Below are 17,635 nucleotides of genomic sequence, written 5' to 3'. Positions count from 1 at the left end.
TAGCTGGTCGTCCACAGTAATACACATTGGCCGTATTACGGGGAGGGAAACTGAAGGGTGGGGATCGGGCGTTGTGGACAGCGACTCCTACAGGTCGGTTGGTGCGCCTGCGCAGTAGAATCAAGAAGCGACGGGGGCGGGGCCCCTCCAAAGCCCAGACCCCCGACGCTGAAGGATCGAGCCGCGCAGGTGAAAAGATGCGACGGCTGTTACCTCGAGTATCGGAGGGGACTCGTGCTATGTATGACTTAGTCCACATTGCAGCCGGCTTGTGGGAGGCAAGAAGCAACGTTCGAAGACAGGGGAGGGTTGAATTGGACGATATGAAAATTGGGATGGGAGAAAAATAGAAAATGGGAGAAAAAGTGGATAAAAAAATAAATAAACAGGACAATATTAAATACATGAACATCCATAACATAATATCCATACATACATCTCTGTGGCAGCAACTCTGCATTCCTGCTTTTTGTGTGTGTGTGTATACATACAACCTTGCATGACCTTCAGGTATCGGTGGTGTCTCGGCTGACCCTGTGAGCAGTTTTCTCTTCTCTGTTCTTCTCTGTCCTCGTCTCCTGTCCGTCTCTTGAGACAGGAACCTTCCACCCTTCAGTCTTTAGCCTGCTGCATGTCTGTCTCCATTCTTCTGGTGACATCTCTGTAAGTGTCTGCTTCTCACTTCTGCTCTGCCAGCAGTGAGCACTAACTCTCTGGGTCCATAATATTCACACAATGGCCATTTTGCTCACTCAAGGTTTTAAAGATGCTGTAAGTGGTATTCATTTGTTAAAATAAGTTGTTACATAAAATAAATATTTTAACATGTGCTGTAGACCACTTATTTTAACAAAATAAATACCACTTGTTTGTTTCTTTGCTGTGCATTACAAAAAAGCATTTAAACTAGGGCTGGGCGATATGACGATATTATATAAATATCGGGTACAGTTCATTAACGATACACTTTTTAAACGTATCGTGGATATCGTGATGTTTTGCCCAAGAGGCTTGTGTCGCGTCAATCTGGTCCACACGTTGACACTTTTGAACAGCGCCGCCCCACACACACACTACTGCATCTAAAGTTACTACTTATGATAACAAAGGCATTCGTTTTGTGGCATTAACGTTATATAGTTACACTTTCAATAACATCAGCGTATTTACATAGCAACGACCGAGGTCGACCTAGATATAGCAAGCATTAGTCGTTCATATCTCAGCCCGTGCTGACTCAGTTGTGCCCATTCTGCGGTCTGTTAATAACGTTTTCAATCAGACAGATGTATGGAAAGGCTTTTATTATAACATCCGTTGCCGTAAAATCATTATGCCTCCAGTCGTTTAGTCGTCCTGCGGAGCTAAAAGCTAAACGTCGGCCGCGGCGAGCTACCGCTGCCATTGTTGTTGTCATTGAGCTCTCCAATGGCGGAAGTAAAAAATGAATACGCGCTTGCCGATTGGTGCTAAGAACAGCAGGGTGGGTGCAAGCGATGTGACGTAATTGGCAGACGCGACTGTCAATCAAAATGATTCTGTTTGCCGACTGAATGAATGAAAACGTTATTAACAGATTGCAGCATGGGTACAATACAGTACAGCTCAATACAACAACAGTCAACAGTGGACTGGAGGATGCAGACCAGAGAAAGACTTTCGTCTTGTTTACATCAGGGTCCCCCATTTTCAATTCATCATATTTCATATCTAAATCATATAATATCTCATTGCTAAATATATGCAATATATAATCTAATAATCCAATAATCTAAATCTAATATATAATATAAAAATGCTAAATGCATGGGTATTTTATTTTGTCTTTAATGTTAGCTTGCAAACTCAAATACTGTCTTGGTAAGCCTCATAATGAATTGTTTGGGGGAAAAAAGAAAAACATTGTGATGCGTATCGTGTATCGCCGAAAGGTCAGAAAATATCGTGATATCATATTTAGGCCATATCGCCCAGCCCTAATTTAAACATATTGTGAGTGCATGTTTTCTCTTTTTTCAGTGAGGGTACACCTTTTCTCTTACTTTTCCCCCCTCTGTTGTCAAGTCAAGTGTCCTGTATCCATTTTCTTCTCTGTCGTTGCTGTTTCATGTGTGATATTGTTATCGGGAATTATTCTATTTTTGACGTAACATAAGGAAGTTCGGCATGTGGATATCATGGAAAGTGGGAGCTACTGTAGCATGGAGGGGGGAGGTTCGGGGACGCTGGAGCTAATTGTTGAGCCTCCCATGGTGTCGTGGGCCTAACTTGACGAAACAGGAGTCGTCCACTTGATAACCCCGGTGATATGTTGGCTCTCACTGCCTATCCATCTACACGTTGAGTTGTGGTGGCCATTAGGGGTCATGTGGTAGGGTATGTAGTAGGGGTATAACGGTACACAAAATCCACGGTTCGGTACGTACCTCGGTTTTGAGGTCACGGTTCGGTATGATTTTCGGTACAGTGGGGGGGGGGGGGGGGGGGGGGGGGGGAAGAAATACAAGACAAAAAATTGCTTTTCATTTATCTATTTATTTAACTGTATTAAACAAAATAAAACGAATTGGCCATAATTTACTGAGCAAACTAAGGCTTACTGCTGTAACCTACTAATAACACTTAAAGTAAATCTGAAGATTATTATATAGCAGATGCCTTGGATAAGTCGTGGACAACTGTAGCGTGTGCTTGTTTATACAGAGCTGGTATGACTTGTTGGCTGAAATACGGACGAGAGGGAACTAGGTAGCGGGGCTCTATTACTCTATGCTCTATGTGCTTAAACCCTGTGTTCTCGACAACGGAGTATGGTTGCATATCTGCTGCTATAAAAACACCTATTTTGCGGGGAGCTGGGTTTGCACTAAAGTCTGTTTCTTCCTTGTACCAGTGATATTCACATTCGGGTGATGCCGTTTCAAATGCGTGATAAAGTTCGCTATAACGTTGAACAATGCCGGCACGTTAGGGATGGGTACCGAATTCGGTACTTTTGAGGTACCGAACCGAAACACGTCGGTACTACCGAGTATCGAATCAAGTGAGAAACCGAAAAAAAAATAAAAAAAAATATTTTTTATTAATTTTTTTTTTACTTTTTTTTTTTTTTTTTTTACTTTTTTCTTTTCATGTCAACGTTCACACGCACAATATATGCTTACCTAGGATTTGACTTGATTCAACAACAAAGCAGTCGGAGCAATGACAAGCCGAAAACTGTCGAAATTGTAGTTATTTGAAGTTTGGATTTTTTTTTACGACTGAGGTAGGTAAATAAAATTTCGACAGTTTTCGGCTTGTCATTGCTCCGACTGCTTTGTTGTTGAATCAAGTCAAATCCTAGGTAAGCATATATTGTGCGTGTGAACGTTGACATGAAAAGAAAAAAGTAAAAAAAAAAAAAAAAAAAAGTAAAAAAAAAAAATATTAATAAAATTTTTTATTTTTTATTTTTTTTTAAGTACCGAAAAAAGGTACCGTTGGGTACCGGTATCGATTCACAGGTACCGGTACCGGTATCGGTTCAAATGTGAAAGGTACCCATCCCTACGGCACGTAGCCCCTTTTAGTGACTGTGATGCAAGGCACTTTATCACGCATTTGAAACGGCATCACTCGAATGTGAATATCACTGGTACAAGGAAGAAACAGACCCTAGTGCAAACCCAGCTCCCTGTGGCATTCAAGCAGCATCTCGCTATTAATTCAGACCGGGCCAAAGTAATAACAAACGCCATAGGTGTTTTTATAGCAGCAGATCTGCGACCATACTCCGTTGTCGAGAACACTGGGTTTAAGCACATGTTAAAAGTAATGGAGCCCCGCTACCTAGTTCCCTCTCGTCCGTATTTCAGCCAGCAAGTCATACCAGCTGCGTGGGATGAACAAACAACATCCGGTTAGTTGTGCACGTTATATTAGGGCCGGGGGGATTTAAGTTCAGCAAAAAAAGGTTCCGTACCGTTGCAATCGTTCGGTGCACACACAGCGCGTACTGTACCGGAGGACCACATTGAGGCGGTACAGTACGTATTCGCGTACCGTTACACCCCACTATGTAGCATTGGTGTTGGCGATACCTGAAGCTCACATCATGGGCACAGGGGCGTCTGCTGTTGGGAATGCTGTTTGGGGGCCACTACGTTGTAGTGTGTAATTCCATAGTATAATCTGTTTTACTGTTCTACCATCCAGAGTGTTATCCAGTACTGCATCATCGTCTGGTATAACGGCATCACGGTCCAGGCAAAATCCAGAGTGGCGAGCCTCCTTAGGATTGCCTCAAAGATAATCGGCAAATCCATCAACCAAACATTTCTGGAAAGTTACACTACAAATATGTTGAAAATGCCCCATAAATTCACAGAAGATCCCTCACATGTATTACACACAGGATACGAGCTGCTGCCCTCACATAGACTCTTCAGATCACATGTATTACACACAGGATACGAGGCGCTGCCTCACATAGGCGCTTCAGATCACATGTATTACACACAGGATACGAGCCGCTGCCCTCATATAGACTCTTCAGATCACATGTATTACACACAGGATACGAGCTGCTACCCTCTCATAGGCGCTTCAGATCACATGTATTACACACAGGATACGAGGTGCTGCCTCACATAGGCGCTTCAGATCCCCCAAGTGGAAACTGATGAGATAAAAAAATCTATTTGTACCACATTCAATAAGCCTACTTAACAAGCAGGTAGAAATATGGTGGCAACCTACACCGGATGCGTGTAGTCTTTTACCAACAAACTTGCAGTTCCGCGTTCGGGTTCTGCGATCTGATTGGCCACTGACGTACGCTCTCTCTACGCCCAAACAGCGCGTTACGCTAGTTCTGCCTCTAACACCGCCGGGGCTGCGATGGGAACAGCTAGGGTGGTCGTCAAGTACACTGCCGTGAAAAGCTGCCCTTGAAACAGCAGCAATACAGCTCTTCCTTGAGCTGAAGTGATGACCCGAAAATTACTCGAGTCCAAATTGTCAACGGTTTGCTTTAAATTGTATAAGCATTCCGTGATGGTTGCATAGTCCAAGATATGGACGTTGAGAAGCTTGTTTTTAACTGTTAAACGGTCGCCGTTTTCCCTGCCGATGTAGTGACAATATGAAAACATGCCTATCTGTGTCCTCCCCTGGGACAGGTAACATATCGACAACACGTTTTTCCAAGGATTCGCTGCACGCTGTGCACGGGCCGTGAATCGGATCTAAAATCAAAACGTCAGACATGATTGTCTTTCATGTGCAGTGCAGCCTAACTACTCGAAATGCAAGGAGACTTTCCACTGCGAACTTTCTGTGCATATATATACTGACTCAGCAGTGGCACCGGCGATCTTTATTTATAACAGAGAGGAACATGCTTCTGTGTGATCATTTAATTCCAGAAACTACAGCGGAGTGTTGTCGATATGTTACCTGTCCCAGGGGAGGACACAGATAGGCATGTTTTCATATTGTCATTACATCGGCAGAGAAACGGCGACCGTTTAACAGTTAAAAACAAGCTTCTCAACGTCCATATCTTGGACTATGCAACCATCACGGAATGCTTATACAATTTAAAGCAAACCGTTGACAATTTGGACTTTAGTAATTTTCGGGTCATCACTTCAGCTCAAGGAAGAGCTGTATTGCTGCTGTTTCAAGGGCAGCTTTTCACGGCAGTGTACTTGACGACCACCCTAGCTGTTCCCATCGCAGCCCCGGCGGTGTTAGAGGCAGAACTAGCGTAACTCCCTGTTTGGGCGTAGAGAGAGCGTACGTCAGTGGCCAATCAGATCGCAGAACCCGAACGCGGAACTGCAAGTTTGTTGGTAAAAGACTACACGCACACCGGATAGTGCAATATAAAAGGGCTGTGCAATACAAAATATCCTTTGACTTATGGGACTGTGCCACATCAAATGAATAACGTTGGTTGGGAGGGAAGGAAGGGGTTAATTACATTGTTTCTCTGATGTCTGTATGTCTGTCTACTCTGTAACATAGTAGTCTTTGTTTTTTTTGTAATTGTGTGTTCTGACACAAAACACATTTCTTTATTAACGGACAAAGAACTATCTTATCTTGTGTTGTAAGTATTTATACTAGGCATGTAAGACTTTCCTAGTGGGTTTCTTCATTGAGCGCTTATCCTTATCATTAGGGCACAAGTATCTTGTGTTTTATTAATAGATGGCCTCTTATCCTGCCATCAGGTAGATTACTTGTGGCAATGTCCAAGAAGGAAAACGTGAGGAGAATTCCCACAGAATGCCCCACTTCTCTCAGTTACCCAATCTAATCCGATGCCATATTCCAGTACAAAAGACTTTCTTCCTTTTGTCTGTTTATCTCTGCTTTTTCTTTTGCGGCTCCTGAAACACAATCCTCCCCTCACTGGAAATGCCACACCATCCCCTGGTCAATAATATGTCGTCGTCGTCGTCCCCCTGGCGAAGACGAGCCGTCTGTCCCAAGAAGCCATGTTAACCCTTTCAGGAGTGGAATCTCACATAATGAGATTACGATGATGCCACAATGACTCCTGGCCATTGAAAGCTATAAGATGGTTTCAGTGGAATTGTGTTGCTTAGGGAACAGCTTGGATCCAGACCCAAGAGCTTGATTCCTGTCCACTTGTGATATAGCAGACACTGCAGCAGGAAGTAGACATGTCCATGTTGCAGTGTTGGAGCCGTCTATAGAGTGGTTGATGGAAAATAATCCAAAAATCTGACATGAGACATGCCTTCCAAACTCCAAGCTGATAATTACAATACAAATCCAATGACAAAAACCGCCATTAACCATGATTACGTTTGAATGACTCCATATAACTTCACAAAAACACACATTGCTGTTGTCTAATCAAAACCTTGCAACTCCCAACCTAAAGATTTTCAGTCATTTGCAATGCGGACCATGTAGACTCAACCACGTACACTTGCGTGGAATAATACATTTTGTTTGAGTCAGTCTACATAGTTGAGTCTTGTGAGTCAGTCTAATAATAATAATAATAATAAACTATGTATAGCACCTTTCATAAAGGAATTGCAGCTCAAAGTGCTTCACAGTAGCAAAAGAAAGACGGACATAAAATGAGCACAAAATGGGCAGATCAAGAGCAATGCATTAAGTGCAGACATAAAATAAGTATAAAACGAGCATCAAAATAGAACATTAAATCACATAGTTCTTCACATTAGGATCTAACATCCCAATAGGCCTCTTTGTTTAAGGTTTGATCAATTTCAAAATGTACAGTAATAAAAGAGAAAAATAGGGTAGACGTAGGCCTGCCGCGATAAGCAATAAATCGATTAATTGCCGCGATAATTAAAATTAATGCAATGATTTTGACGGGCGCGATTAATTGCTATTTGCGCGTTTGTTTTAATGAGGCGGAACCAGTGCCCCTTGTCAGTCACTGTCCGTGTTGGGAGGCGGGCCGCTGGCTTTACTACAGAGCACAGCACGCCAGCACGGAGCTCCACTGAGACGTCTGAGCGCCGTGTGACGGGCTATCAAATAGTCATGTGAAAACCGAAAATCATGATCCAATTCTTTAGCGGAGTTCTCACTCGCTGTCTCAGCACAGACATGCAGCGCGCACCGCGCACTGCTGCTGCTGCTGCTACCCCCTCCCCACCTGTTTCTGTTTCTGTAACTATGTAACGTTAGTTAGCACTGCTGCTGCTGCTAATGCCTGCATGTATTGATTGATTGATTGAAAACTTTATTAACAGATTGCAGAATGGGTACAATACAGTACAGCTCAATACACACAATTGTTAAGGGGATGCAGACCAGAGAAAGACTTTCGTCTTGTTTCCACCAGGGTCCCCCATTTTCAATTCATCAGGACATATATGACATACATGACATACAGATAGTCAGTACTGCTACATCTATACATTTATGACATACCAGATTTGCAAATACAGTACTGTTTGTGATACAGAAGGAGTCAAGAAAAGGGAGTATATACATTTGACGTAGAAACTGTACATTGGAGGAGGTTGGGTGGGGGGGGTTGGGTACACTGGGATATTGACAACCATACTGGGTAATTTACATTGGAGGTGGTTGGGGGGGGGGGGGGCACACTGTATAGACAAGCAAAACTGTACATTGAGGGGGGGGAGACTCTGTACAAACAAACAAAATTGTACATTGGACTTTTGACAAAACCATACTAGGTAAATTACTGTACATTGGAGGGGGTTGGGTTAGGATATTTACAGGGGCCAGTGTTGAATTGCAGTCTCCCGTAGGTGTCTCTTGAGAGAGGTTTTGAAAGTGGGTAGTGATCCACATTCCTTTACAGCTTTGGGTAGGGCGTTCCACATTGATGTGGCATAATTGCGAAACGTGTTTAGTCCCTTATTTGAGCCGAATCTGGGTTTAACATGATTTGTGGAGCTCCCTCTGGTGTTGTGATCGTGGTATTCACTGACCTTTGGGAAGTATTTTGCCATGTACATGGGTACCTTGGTCGTGTAGTGTATCTTGTAGACCAGGCCCATTGCAAGTTGCTGTACTCTGTCATCTACTCTAAGCCATCCTAGGTTGTCAAAGTGGGCAGGGGTGAGGTGGGTTCTAGGAGTAAGGTCAAGCAGTAGTCTGACCAGTTTGTTTTGAGATGTTTGTAATTTTGTTTTTAGCGCCTTTGAGGTGCTTTGGTACCATGAGGTGCAAGCATAGTCGTAGTACCCCTGAATGAGTGCTCCTGCCAGAGTCTTCAGGGTATTCTTGTTTACCAGAGAGGAGATCCGGTACAAGAATCGAGTTCGTTGGTTGACTTTTTTTATTACATTGGATGCCATTTTGTCACAGGAGAGATTAGCCTCTAGGATGGAACCCAGGTAGGTAATTTCATCTTTCCTTGTGACAATATTGTCACCCACTGTAACTGAGAAGCCGTCGGTCTTGCTGAGTTTGTTATTTGAACCGAAGAGAATGGACTCTGTTTTGCCCATGTGTAATGATAGTTTGTTATCAGCGAGCCATATGCAGATTCTGCCTAGTTCCGAGCTGAGGGTTTTTTCAACCTGTAACTTGTTCTTGTCAGAGACCAGCAGGGCTGAGTCGTCCGCAAACAGGAACAAGTTGCAGTCACAAGCTGACGACATGTCATTTGCATAAATTAGGAACAGTAGCGGTCCTAGTATGCTTCCTTGTGGAACACCACAGCTCACTGTGAGAGGGGGGGATAGGGTACCGTTTACCTCCACCATCTGTTCCCTCCCCTCAAGGTAGGATTGCATCCAGCTCACTGATAGACTATCAAAACCAATTGCTTTTAGCTTGTCAATCAGAATGGAGTGATTGACCGTGTCAAAGGCCTTTTGTAGGTCCAGCATGACCATGCCGCAGTATTTGCCTGCGTCCACCTCTTGTTTGATGTGGTCATTCAAATAGAGAAGGCATGTGTCAGTGGAGTGGGATGTTCTGAAGCCAGATTGGAATTCGTAGATTAGATTTTTTTCCGCTAGGTACTTTTCGACCTGTTCGTAGACTATTTTTTCCATGACTTTCGAGATGGAGGTGAGAATAGAAACAGGGCGGTAGTTGCCTGGGTCTAATTTGCTGCCCTTTTTGTGCAGAGGGGTCACCCTAGCAATTTTGAAGTCCTTGGGGACGTGTCCCTGTTTTATGGAGAGGTTTATTATGTGTGTGATGATTGGGGTGATGGCGGCTGCTGAGTCTCTGAGGAATTTGGAGGGGATGTTGTCATGGCCAGTGGCCTTGTTAGGTTGGAGGGCGCTCAGTTTATTGAGTACCTCATCTGTTGTTACCATTTCCAGCTTGAAGTCGTCCTTGCGGACCCCTAGGTTTTTGTAGTAAGCTACTATGTGTTCTACCCCATAAAGCCCTGAGTGGGAGGGTAGTTTGTTTACCAGTGTTGTGGCTATGTTTGTGAAGAAAATGTTTAAGTAATTGGCTACATCCAGCTTGTCTGTGATGAGCGTGTTGTCCGTTTTTATGTTTATGTTTGAGAATCTGGTTTTAAGTTTTTTACTGCATCCTAGTTGATTATTGAGTAATTTCCAAAGTTCACGTGGTTTGTTTTTGTTTTCCTCAGTTTTGTCATTGATGAAATTCTTTTTTGCAGTTTTGATCATGGAGTTTACGTCGTTTCTTAGTCTGTTTCTTTCTAGTTTGAGTTCAGTCACGTGGGCTTGGAGTTCACTGCTCGTGCTTTTAGTAAGCTTTGACTGACTTTTACGAAACTCAGAGCATTTTTTGTCTCTGGTTTTCATAGCGGCCAGTATTTCGGAGTGCATCCACGGCTCAGCGCGATTTTTTACCCTGGTGGTTCTTAGGGGGGCCATGTCGTTTAGTATTGTTGAGAATTTGGTTTTGAAACCAAGCCATGTTTCTTCAACCAGTGTACCATTGAGTTCATCTGACCAGTCCAGGCTCTCCAGTTCAAGGTTAAAGGCCTCGCTAGAGTAGGTTTTAAGGTCTCTAGATGTGACTGTTTTGTGGCAGCCAGCCTTTTGTTTTAGTTTTTTGCGGGTACAGAATATCATATAATGATCACTTAACCCGCATGCTATAACCCCTTTCTTGGAGATCTTGGACTTGTCGGAGGTCAGAATGAGGTCAATGGTAGTCTGAGTTGATTCACATACACGTGTGGGTTGGGTGATTAGCTGGCTGAGGCCGTGCAGATCACAAAACCTACTGAATGACTTGAAGACGGGTGCATCTTTTCGTTGCATATCCGTGTTCCAGTCTCCAATAAGAATTTTGTCTACATCCTCAACTCCAGCTAAACACCCATCCAGTGTATCATAAAAATCACTATGATCTGGCGGCCTGTAGACTGTGCCAACCAGTAGGGATTTCGCCCTTTCGAATAGGATTTCCACCCATACAGTTTCAATTGATTTATGATTCAGGTCATTTCTGTTGATGAATTTGGTGTCCTTGTGTATGTACATACAGACACCACCTCCATGTTTGTTCCTATCATTCCTAATTATTGAGTAGTTCTCAATCTCTATCTCTGGATCTTTTACAGAATCGTCAAGCTTAGTTTCTGAGAAGCACAGTATGTTTGCCTTACCATTTATGAATAATTGTTTGATTTCATCCAATTTGTTTTTTAAGCTGTTAATGTTAATGTGAAAAATGTTCAGTCCATTGGCGTTGGTTATTTCATTTATGTTGGCAGGTTCGAAGTATTGTTCGTTTGTGATCTGTTCCTCTGTGTGGTGCTGGGGGGCTTTGTTGTTGAGGGTGGGAAGGGGGGAGGGGGGGTCGGGCTATTGTGTAAACAGAGGCTATTGCCTCACCGTGACGTTAGTCTAGTCAGTGTGGGACCTTCGTGAGATAACGTTAGCTACCGTTACAAAATGACCCAGTCAACTATTCACTTAGTTTAATACACGAGGCATTGTGTAACGTTATCCAGCCGGCTAGCTACGGATAGCTCGCGACATCAACAAATCCTCCAGCAATAGTCCAGTGCATAATACCTCCGTTGGCTAGGTAACTAGTCACTACGAAATGTCGCAGTAAACTAAATAGTTCACTGAGGCGTTGTCCCAACGCCATCCAGCAGTAGCTGCAGATAGCTCTTGGCATCAATATCCTACAACAACAACAACAACAACAAGCGTATTCGAGTCCCTGGTTTACATCGCATGAGTGAGGGCTGCTGACTAGGGTCCAGGTGCAGCGCCGGGGAAAAGTCTAAAACACCGGAAAAGACTGAGCGGTGGGCTTCAAAATAAAAGTTTGGGGAAATAAATGTCTAAAAAAAAAATTCTCTAACCGGTCGCAATAATATCGCTTATCGCGATATTTTCGGGGGCAATTAATCGCCCAGCAAAATGTGTTATCGTGGCAGGCCTAGGTAGACGGGAGGTTTTTATGTCTAATGCCCGGCGGTCAATGAGTTAATCATTGGTAAACAAACGTAGTGCTGAAAATATACACTTTGACTGCTGTTTTTATATGGTTAGCTACATTTGAAAAATAAACGCAACATCACTTAATATGGACTGTATTGATCTATTTGCGATGTGAAATAAATCTTGGCCCGGTACCAGGCCGATCGGGCTTAAGAGGTTAATGAGTTTTTTGGAAGTCTAAATTTGGTTCTGAACGGGTTTCAAGGGTCCTAGGGTCATTAAATGGCCAACAGAGTTCTAGGATGTCACCTTTAAATTCTGAGTAAAAATGATAATGAGATGGGAGGTTATGGAAGCACACAGTGACAGGCAGAATGGTCTCTTCTCATCCACAGTGGCTGGATCGCCTCATTCACTCTCATCCAGGACAACAAGCCGGTGGCCGCCATCATGTTGGTGGTGGCCTGCTTCTTCACCATCTGTGCCGTGCTGTCCGTTATCCTGCTCAAGATGGTGACTATTCCTTATATACATTTACATTTAGTAATTTCTTTCAAATTCTGTATGATAAGTCATCAGGAAGGGCACAACTCTTATCATCTGAGTAACAATGTTCATCAAAGTGTTGAGTGCTACAGTGTAGGTTAGTTTATTAGGACAAGTGCAGGACAGTAAGGTTAGTTAGGGTTAGATATATTTTAGATAATATGTTTTTTAGATAATGGTTGAAGAAGTGCGTCTTTAGTCGACGGCGAAAGATTGGATGGGTTTCGGCTGTCCTAACTGGGGTGGGTAGTTCATTCCACCATTGTGGGGCAAGGACTGAGAATAGGCGGTTTCTCCTTGATGACCCTCCCGGAGCTTGGATAGGAGTAGGTCTGAGGCGGCCGGAAGATGCAGAGCGTAGGGGTCTTGAGGGTGTGTAGTTACAGACCATTGACCGGAGGTAGGCGGGAGCCGTTACCTTCGCCCCACGATATGCCAGGTCGAGGGCCTTGAAGTGGATTCATGCAGCAATGGGGAGCCAGTGCAGGTCCCTAAGAAGTGGGGTGACATGGGCCGACTTCGGTAGGTTTGAGATCAGGCGGGCCGCTGCGTTCTGAATGAGTTGAAGAGGCTTGGTGGCAGTGGCCGGGAGGCCAGCGAGCAGTGCGTTATATATTTTACATATCTCCCTATACGTATTGCACAGCTATATACCAATACATGCCCACAAAAATATAATGTACATGTTTTATATCGGAATCCTGGTATTCTGGCTTGTAGGTAATCATGTTATTTCTGATCCTGTACTACAGAACCCATGATGGTTATTATTTTTCTGATCAAGAAGAACTACATACCGCAGGATAGTCATGCTATTTCTGATCCTGTACTACAGAACACCACATGATGCTTATTATTTTTCTGATCCAGAACTACATCCCCCCAGGATATACATTTTCCTTGTGATCTCTTGTTCCAGGTGCACAGCCAGTACCGTCGTACCGGGGCCAGCTTCCAGAAGGCCCAGGCGGAGTTCTCCCAGGGCGTCCTCAGCAATAAGAACTTCCAGTCCGCCGCCTCCTCCGCAGCGTCTTCTGCAGCCGAGGGAGCCTTCCGGGGCCAGTAGGCCGCTTGATCTCAGCTGAACTCGGCCAGTTCCACGTTCTATAGATTATCAGGTCGAGATGATGATGATGATGACAACAAAGCAAGTATCCATTGACGACGACAATGAGGAAGTCGGGGTAACGACGTGACCGGCACCGGCTCCTAGAGTGATATGACGAGGATGGGGATGTAACCCCCCCCCAACATTCTCACGGAGGAAGTTAAGCACTAGGAGACGACTAGCAACCGCTGTAGCTACTACCTCCCAATGGTGAGGGGGAAGCCATTTTGGAACGTTTCCCATGACGACACAGACTCATCCTCGTCTTATAGTTCTAGACTGGGACCAGAATTCTTTTTTTGTTGTAATAAGCGGGGACGTCAGTCTTGTAGAACACTGGTCCCAGGTCAGCCCAGGAGTTGTATTTTCGCAAATCGTGACTCAACCTGGTAATTTGTAGACCTTGGGCTAGGCCGTAATGCGCCCTCATTCCATCCCCGCTCCTCCCCTTCCAGGAATGCCTGCCTGTTAACTTTGCCGCTCAGAGTTCAGCGTCTCCCGTAGAACCGGCACAGCTCTAAGATCAGTTCATTAAGACCCATCTGCTAAGAGCTAATCAAGGGCCAAGAATACCATTTGAGTGCTTTTTGGGGTGGAAAGCATGAAAGTTGACTGGTTACTGTTTCAATGTTTCCTTGCTTTGTGTGAATTTTTTGGCAAAGTATAATGCATAATGGTGCACTTTCTCTTAAGACTCTCGTGTGTGTGTGGTGTGTGTGTGTGTGTGTGCGCCCATGTGTAGGCCTACACGCGTATGTTTTCCTCAGCAAGAGTGGTCCCTCATTTTGTAAGATTACGTTTTTTTTTTTGTCGACCCTAATTATCATTCTTTCAGACTTTTATAATGTTCTGTCCTATTGTAATAATGATTTTGGAGAAGCCTTCCTTTTGGCTTTCTTTGCAGGACAGGAAGCGAACAAGTAATTCAGTAAAACAGGACATACTGCTGAATGGAAAGTAGTCTTGTAGGACTTTAATCTTGACGTGTCCAGGCTGAGTAGGATTGGATAGCAGTGTCACCGTAATGGAGGCCTTGCATGTTTCTGTAATCCTCTGTCTTCCACCATGGCTGCCTGTAACATAGCAACCATTGAGACAACGGTTGCTATGTGATGACATATGAGAAATATCAACAAAACCGTAATAATCTGATGTCTTTATTACTGGATAGTAGAATAATATCATGCTTTTCCAGTGTTTTACCGTCTCTTTTAAGTGGTTACCAATGGTTAGAAGAAAGAACTGCACAAACATTTCATACAAGGCCTCCATTATCACACTCCTAAGCAGAGCTGCCTGCAGAGCTTTGCCCGAACTAAAGTGCCTTATAGCTGTACCAAATCCGGACGTCCGTGACCAAATAATTTTAAAAGAAAATGAGCCAATAACTTCGAATTGCATGTATACGGAGTATCACAAATATCCCCAAATGAAGCTTGTCTGAACATTTATTCAGTGATTAAGTTATCCGAAAAGTCATCTTTTCTGCACATGGAAACCATACCTTTTATGGCTGCGTTCATCATCGTTTCCATGGACACAAGTGAATAAACAAGGCTGCACAGACGCTGTGAAATAAAATTATTTCACTTTTCTTTTATTCATTTTCAGTTCTTATTTATAGAAGAGACAAAGATATGGGGATAACAATAATGTCATATTATTTAGTCGATATGTTAATGGGAACAATACGAGGTATTGTAGGTAGCACCGGTTAGTTTACTTCCTCTTTGGGGCAGAGAGGTTTGATAGTCCAGCTTTCTGCATAGGAGTGTGCTCTGCTCTACTATCCAATGCAATTTGGCGTCATTAAGCATATTCACTCACACGCAACAACGAAGAACATACATGTCTTTGAATTAACAGAATTTGAAAATCATAGGCAGTGCCTGTCACCAGCATTACTACTAGTTTTCAATTCATGTAAACAGGACATTTTGTGTAAGACCAGTGCTGTTTTCTTCTTTTTTTTTTAAGCAAATCTGCTCCTGTATATAGTTTGTCTTCTACTCAGCCCACAGCAACCATGCTCCCTAAATTGAATTTGTCTTAATATTAGCTTACATTCAAATGATGGTCTCTGTGTACAGATGGCGCGTTTGCTTTTTAAATGTTTAGTTTGGTGCTTGTGTAGCACCAATGGCCATCTAAGGCTTCATACACTTGCAGATATTTTTAGGGTTTCGCTTTGGAAATGTTTTCTTCAGTGGTGTTTTCGAAACTTGAGTGTCTGCACACTTTCACCGGGTAGAAAGAGGTAGCATCTACACCCCATAGCTGGGAAGGACGTTTGTACATTTATTTTAAATGGTTAAGTAGTGAGAATGGTTAAGCTTAGGGTTAAGGTCAGGGATAAGTTTATAAACACAAATGTATGACAGAGGTGAGGCTTTGCAGCTGGGCCAAAAAGTAACGATTCTCATTAAAAATGTCCTTCTGGGCTATGGGATGTAGACACTACTGTACAAATTAACCCATACAACGCTGGTCCATCAGAATGTTATTGCCATTGATGGTTCAGCCATAGCAACGTTTTCAACAAGGCAGGCATGCTTTGGTTGCTACTGAAGGGGATCTTTACCGCAGGTTGAACACATCACATTATCTCCTATAGCAAGTTATTTCACAACACCGTTTAATAGCCAAACATGCGTCATTCATCTCCGAAAACGTTTCCTAAAACCAGATTGTAGGTAGTTCGAAAGTAAATGTTTTCATAACCCTTGGAACTGAAATAGTTTCCATTCCAAGTGTGTACAAAGCCTGAGTCACAGGTTCTCAAACTGGTTTTATAGCCGCAGCACATCTTTACCTCAACTATGAATTCACAATCACCATATTCCCTCCATCTATGTCGGTCCTTGTTTTGCGACCCCGACAGGCCATCTCACAACCCACTGGCTGAGAAGTGGTGACCTAAATCTACTAATTGTAAATCATCTTAAATTTGAAAGATTCTAAAATAGATTACCAACTGTTAGACTTTTTTCCTCTCCTACTAAAACTGAATCAACTTTTAATCGGTTGCGAGTTTTAGCCTATAGTTGATGAAGCAGCTTTGACCAAATCTTTGATTAGTGCCTTGTTAATAAGGAGCGGTTTCTCAATTTTTTTTCTACCATCGTCATTGGTTCCTAAGGTAACCCAACACAATATTATCTAGGGGGAAAATGGTAGACGAAGAAAAATCTGAATGAATGAATCTAAAGAAAATATATGAAGTAGACCGAATAACTTAACGACTGTTAAAGTTAACTTTAATAAAGATGATCTTATTGAATATAATCTGTAGCCTGTTCTGTTGACTTGCAATAGATATTACTGTATGATAGTTTTATTTTTGCTTAGGTTTCTTTTCAAGATCTTAAAAATGGCTGTGGTGGTGCATTCAGGCGGTATGCTGGAAGAAGTGGAAAACGTGTGTTTGAATTCACACCACTCAGATGACTTTCAGAGTCATGAATATGACTGGCGATTGGTGAACAAGGATTCAGAATTGTAACAAGTTTCCAACGTTTCAGTTTTTTCCTTTGGAATTTCTACCTTGAGCAGTGTGACCTTGATGATATTTTCAAGTCTTGAAAGTTGAAACTATCAACCTTCTAATTTCTGACACACCACCAGTATGTAGCTAAGAATTTGTACTCAATGCCACATTAGATTAGTTGACAATCTCTCAATTCCAAACTGTACAAAGTTTTCCTGTAGAATAAAAACGACCACCAACTTCTAAATTATTCGTGGATCGATGTATATTTTCTATTTCTCAGTGTGATTTGATATTGACAGACATGGAGGTGTTAATATATGTATTGTGTTTAACAAAAAATAATAATACAATTTGAAATTAGCACGACTATAATGAAGAATGTAACATTCTCGCGGCGGATAACAAGTTCAATGTAATGTTCAATCACATTTACAATGTTATTTTATACAAGATTTGTCTTAATTCACACACCTGTGTATGTGTTGTATTTGGGAGAAAGTGAATTCAGTGCCTTTTGTATTTCAATATTGAATATAGCATCTAATAAAAATGGTTTTCTTTCCTCAAAATATACTGTACCGAATGAAAGGTTCCTAGTCATGTTTATTTATTCTCAGA

The 17,635-nt window shown here is 42.7% G+C and overlaps 1 protein-coding gene across 1 annotated transcript in view; it reads left to right on the top strand.

Moving 5' to 3' along the window:
• LOC311230932 (secretory carrier-associated membrane protein 2-like) overlaps positions 1-16,730 on the top strand; it is a 59,379-nt gene extending 42,649 nt beyond the window's left edge. Inside the window, exons 8-9 of the mRNA XM_084317381.1 lie at positions 12,269-12,386; positions 13,339-16,730. Coding sequence (XP_084173507.1) covers positions 12,269-12,386; positions 13,339-13,485 — 265 coding nt within the window. The 3' untranslated portion in view covers positions 13,486-16,730. The remainder of the gene's footprint in view (positions 1-12,268; positions 12,387-13,338) is intronic.
• The last annotated feature ends 905 nt before the right edge of the window (positions 16,731-17,635 follow it).

Source organism: Notolepis coatsorum (genome assembly GCF_963971535.1).
Source record: "Notolepis coatsorum genome assembly, chromosome: 6".
In the NCBI taxonomy this organism is placed as follows: Eukaryota; Metazoa; Chordata; class Actinopteri; order Aulopiformes; family Paralepididae; genus Notolepis; species Notolepis coatsorum.
This window is presented reverse-complemented; position numbering and strand designations above follow the sequence as displayed.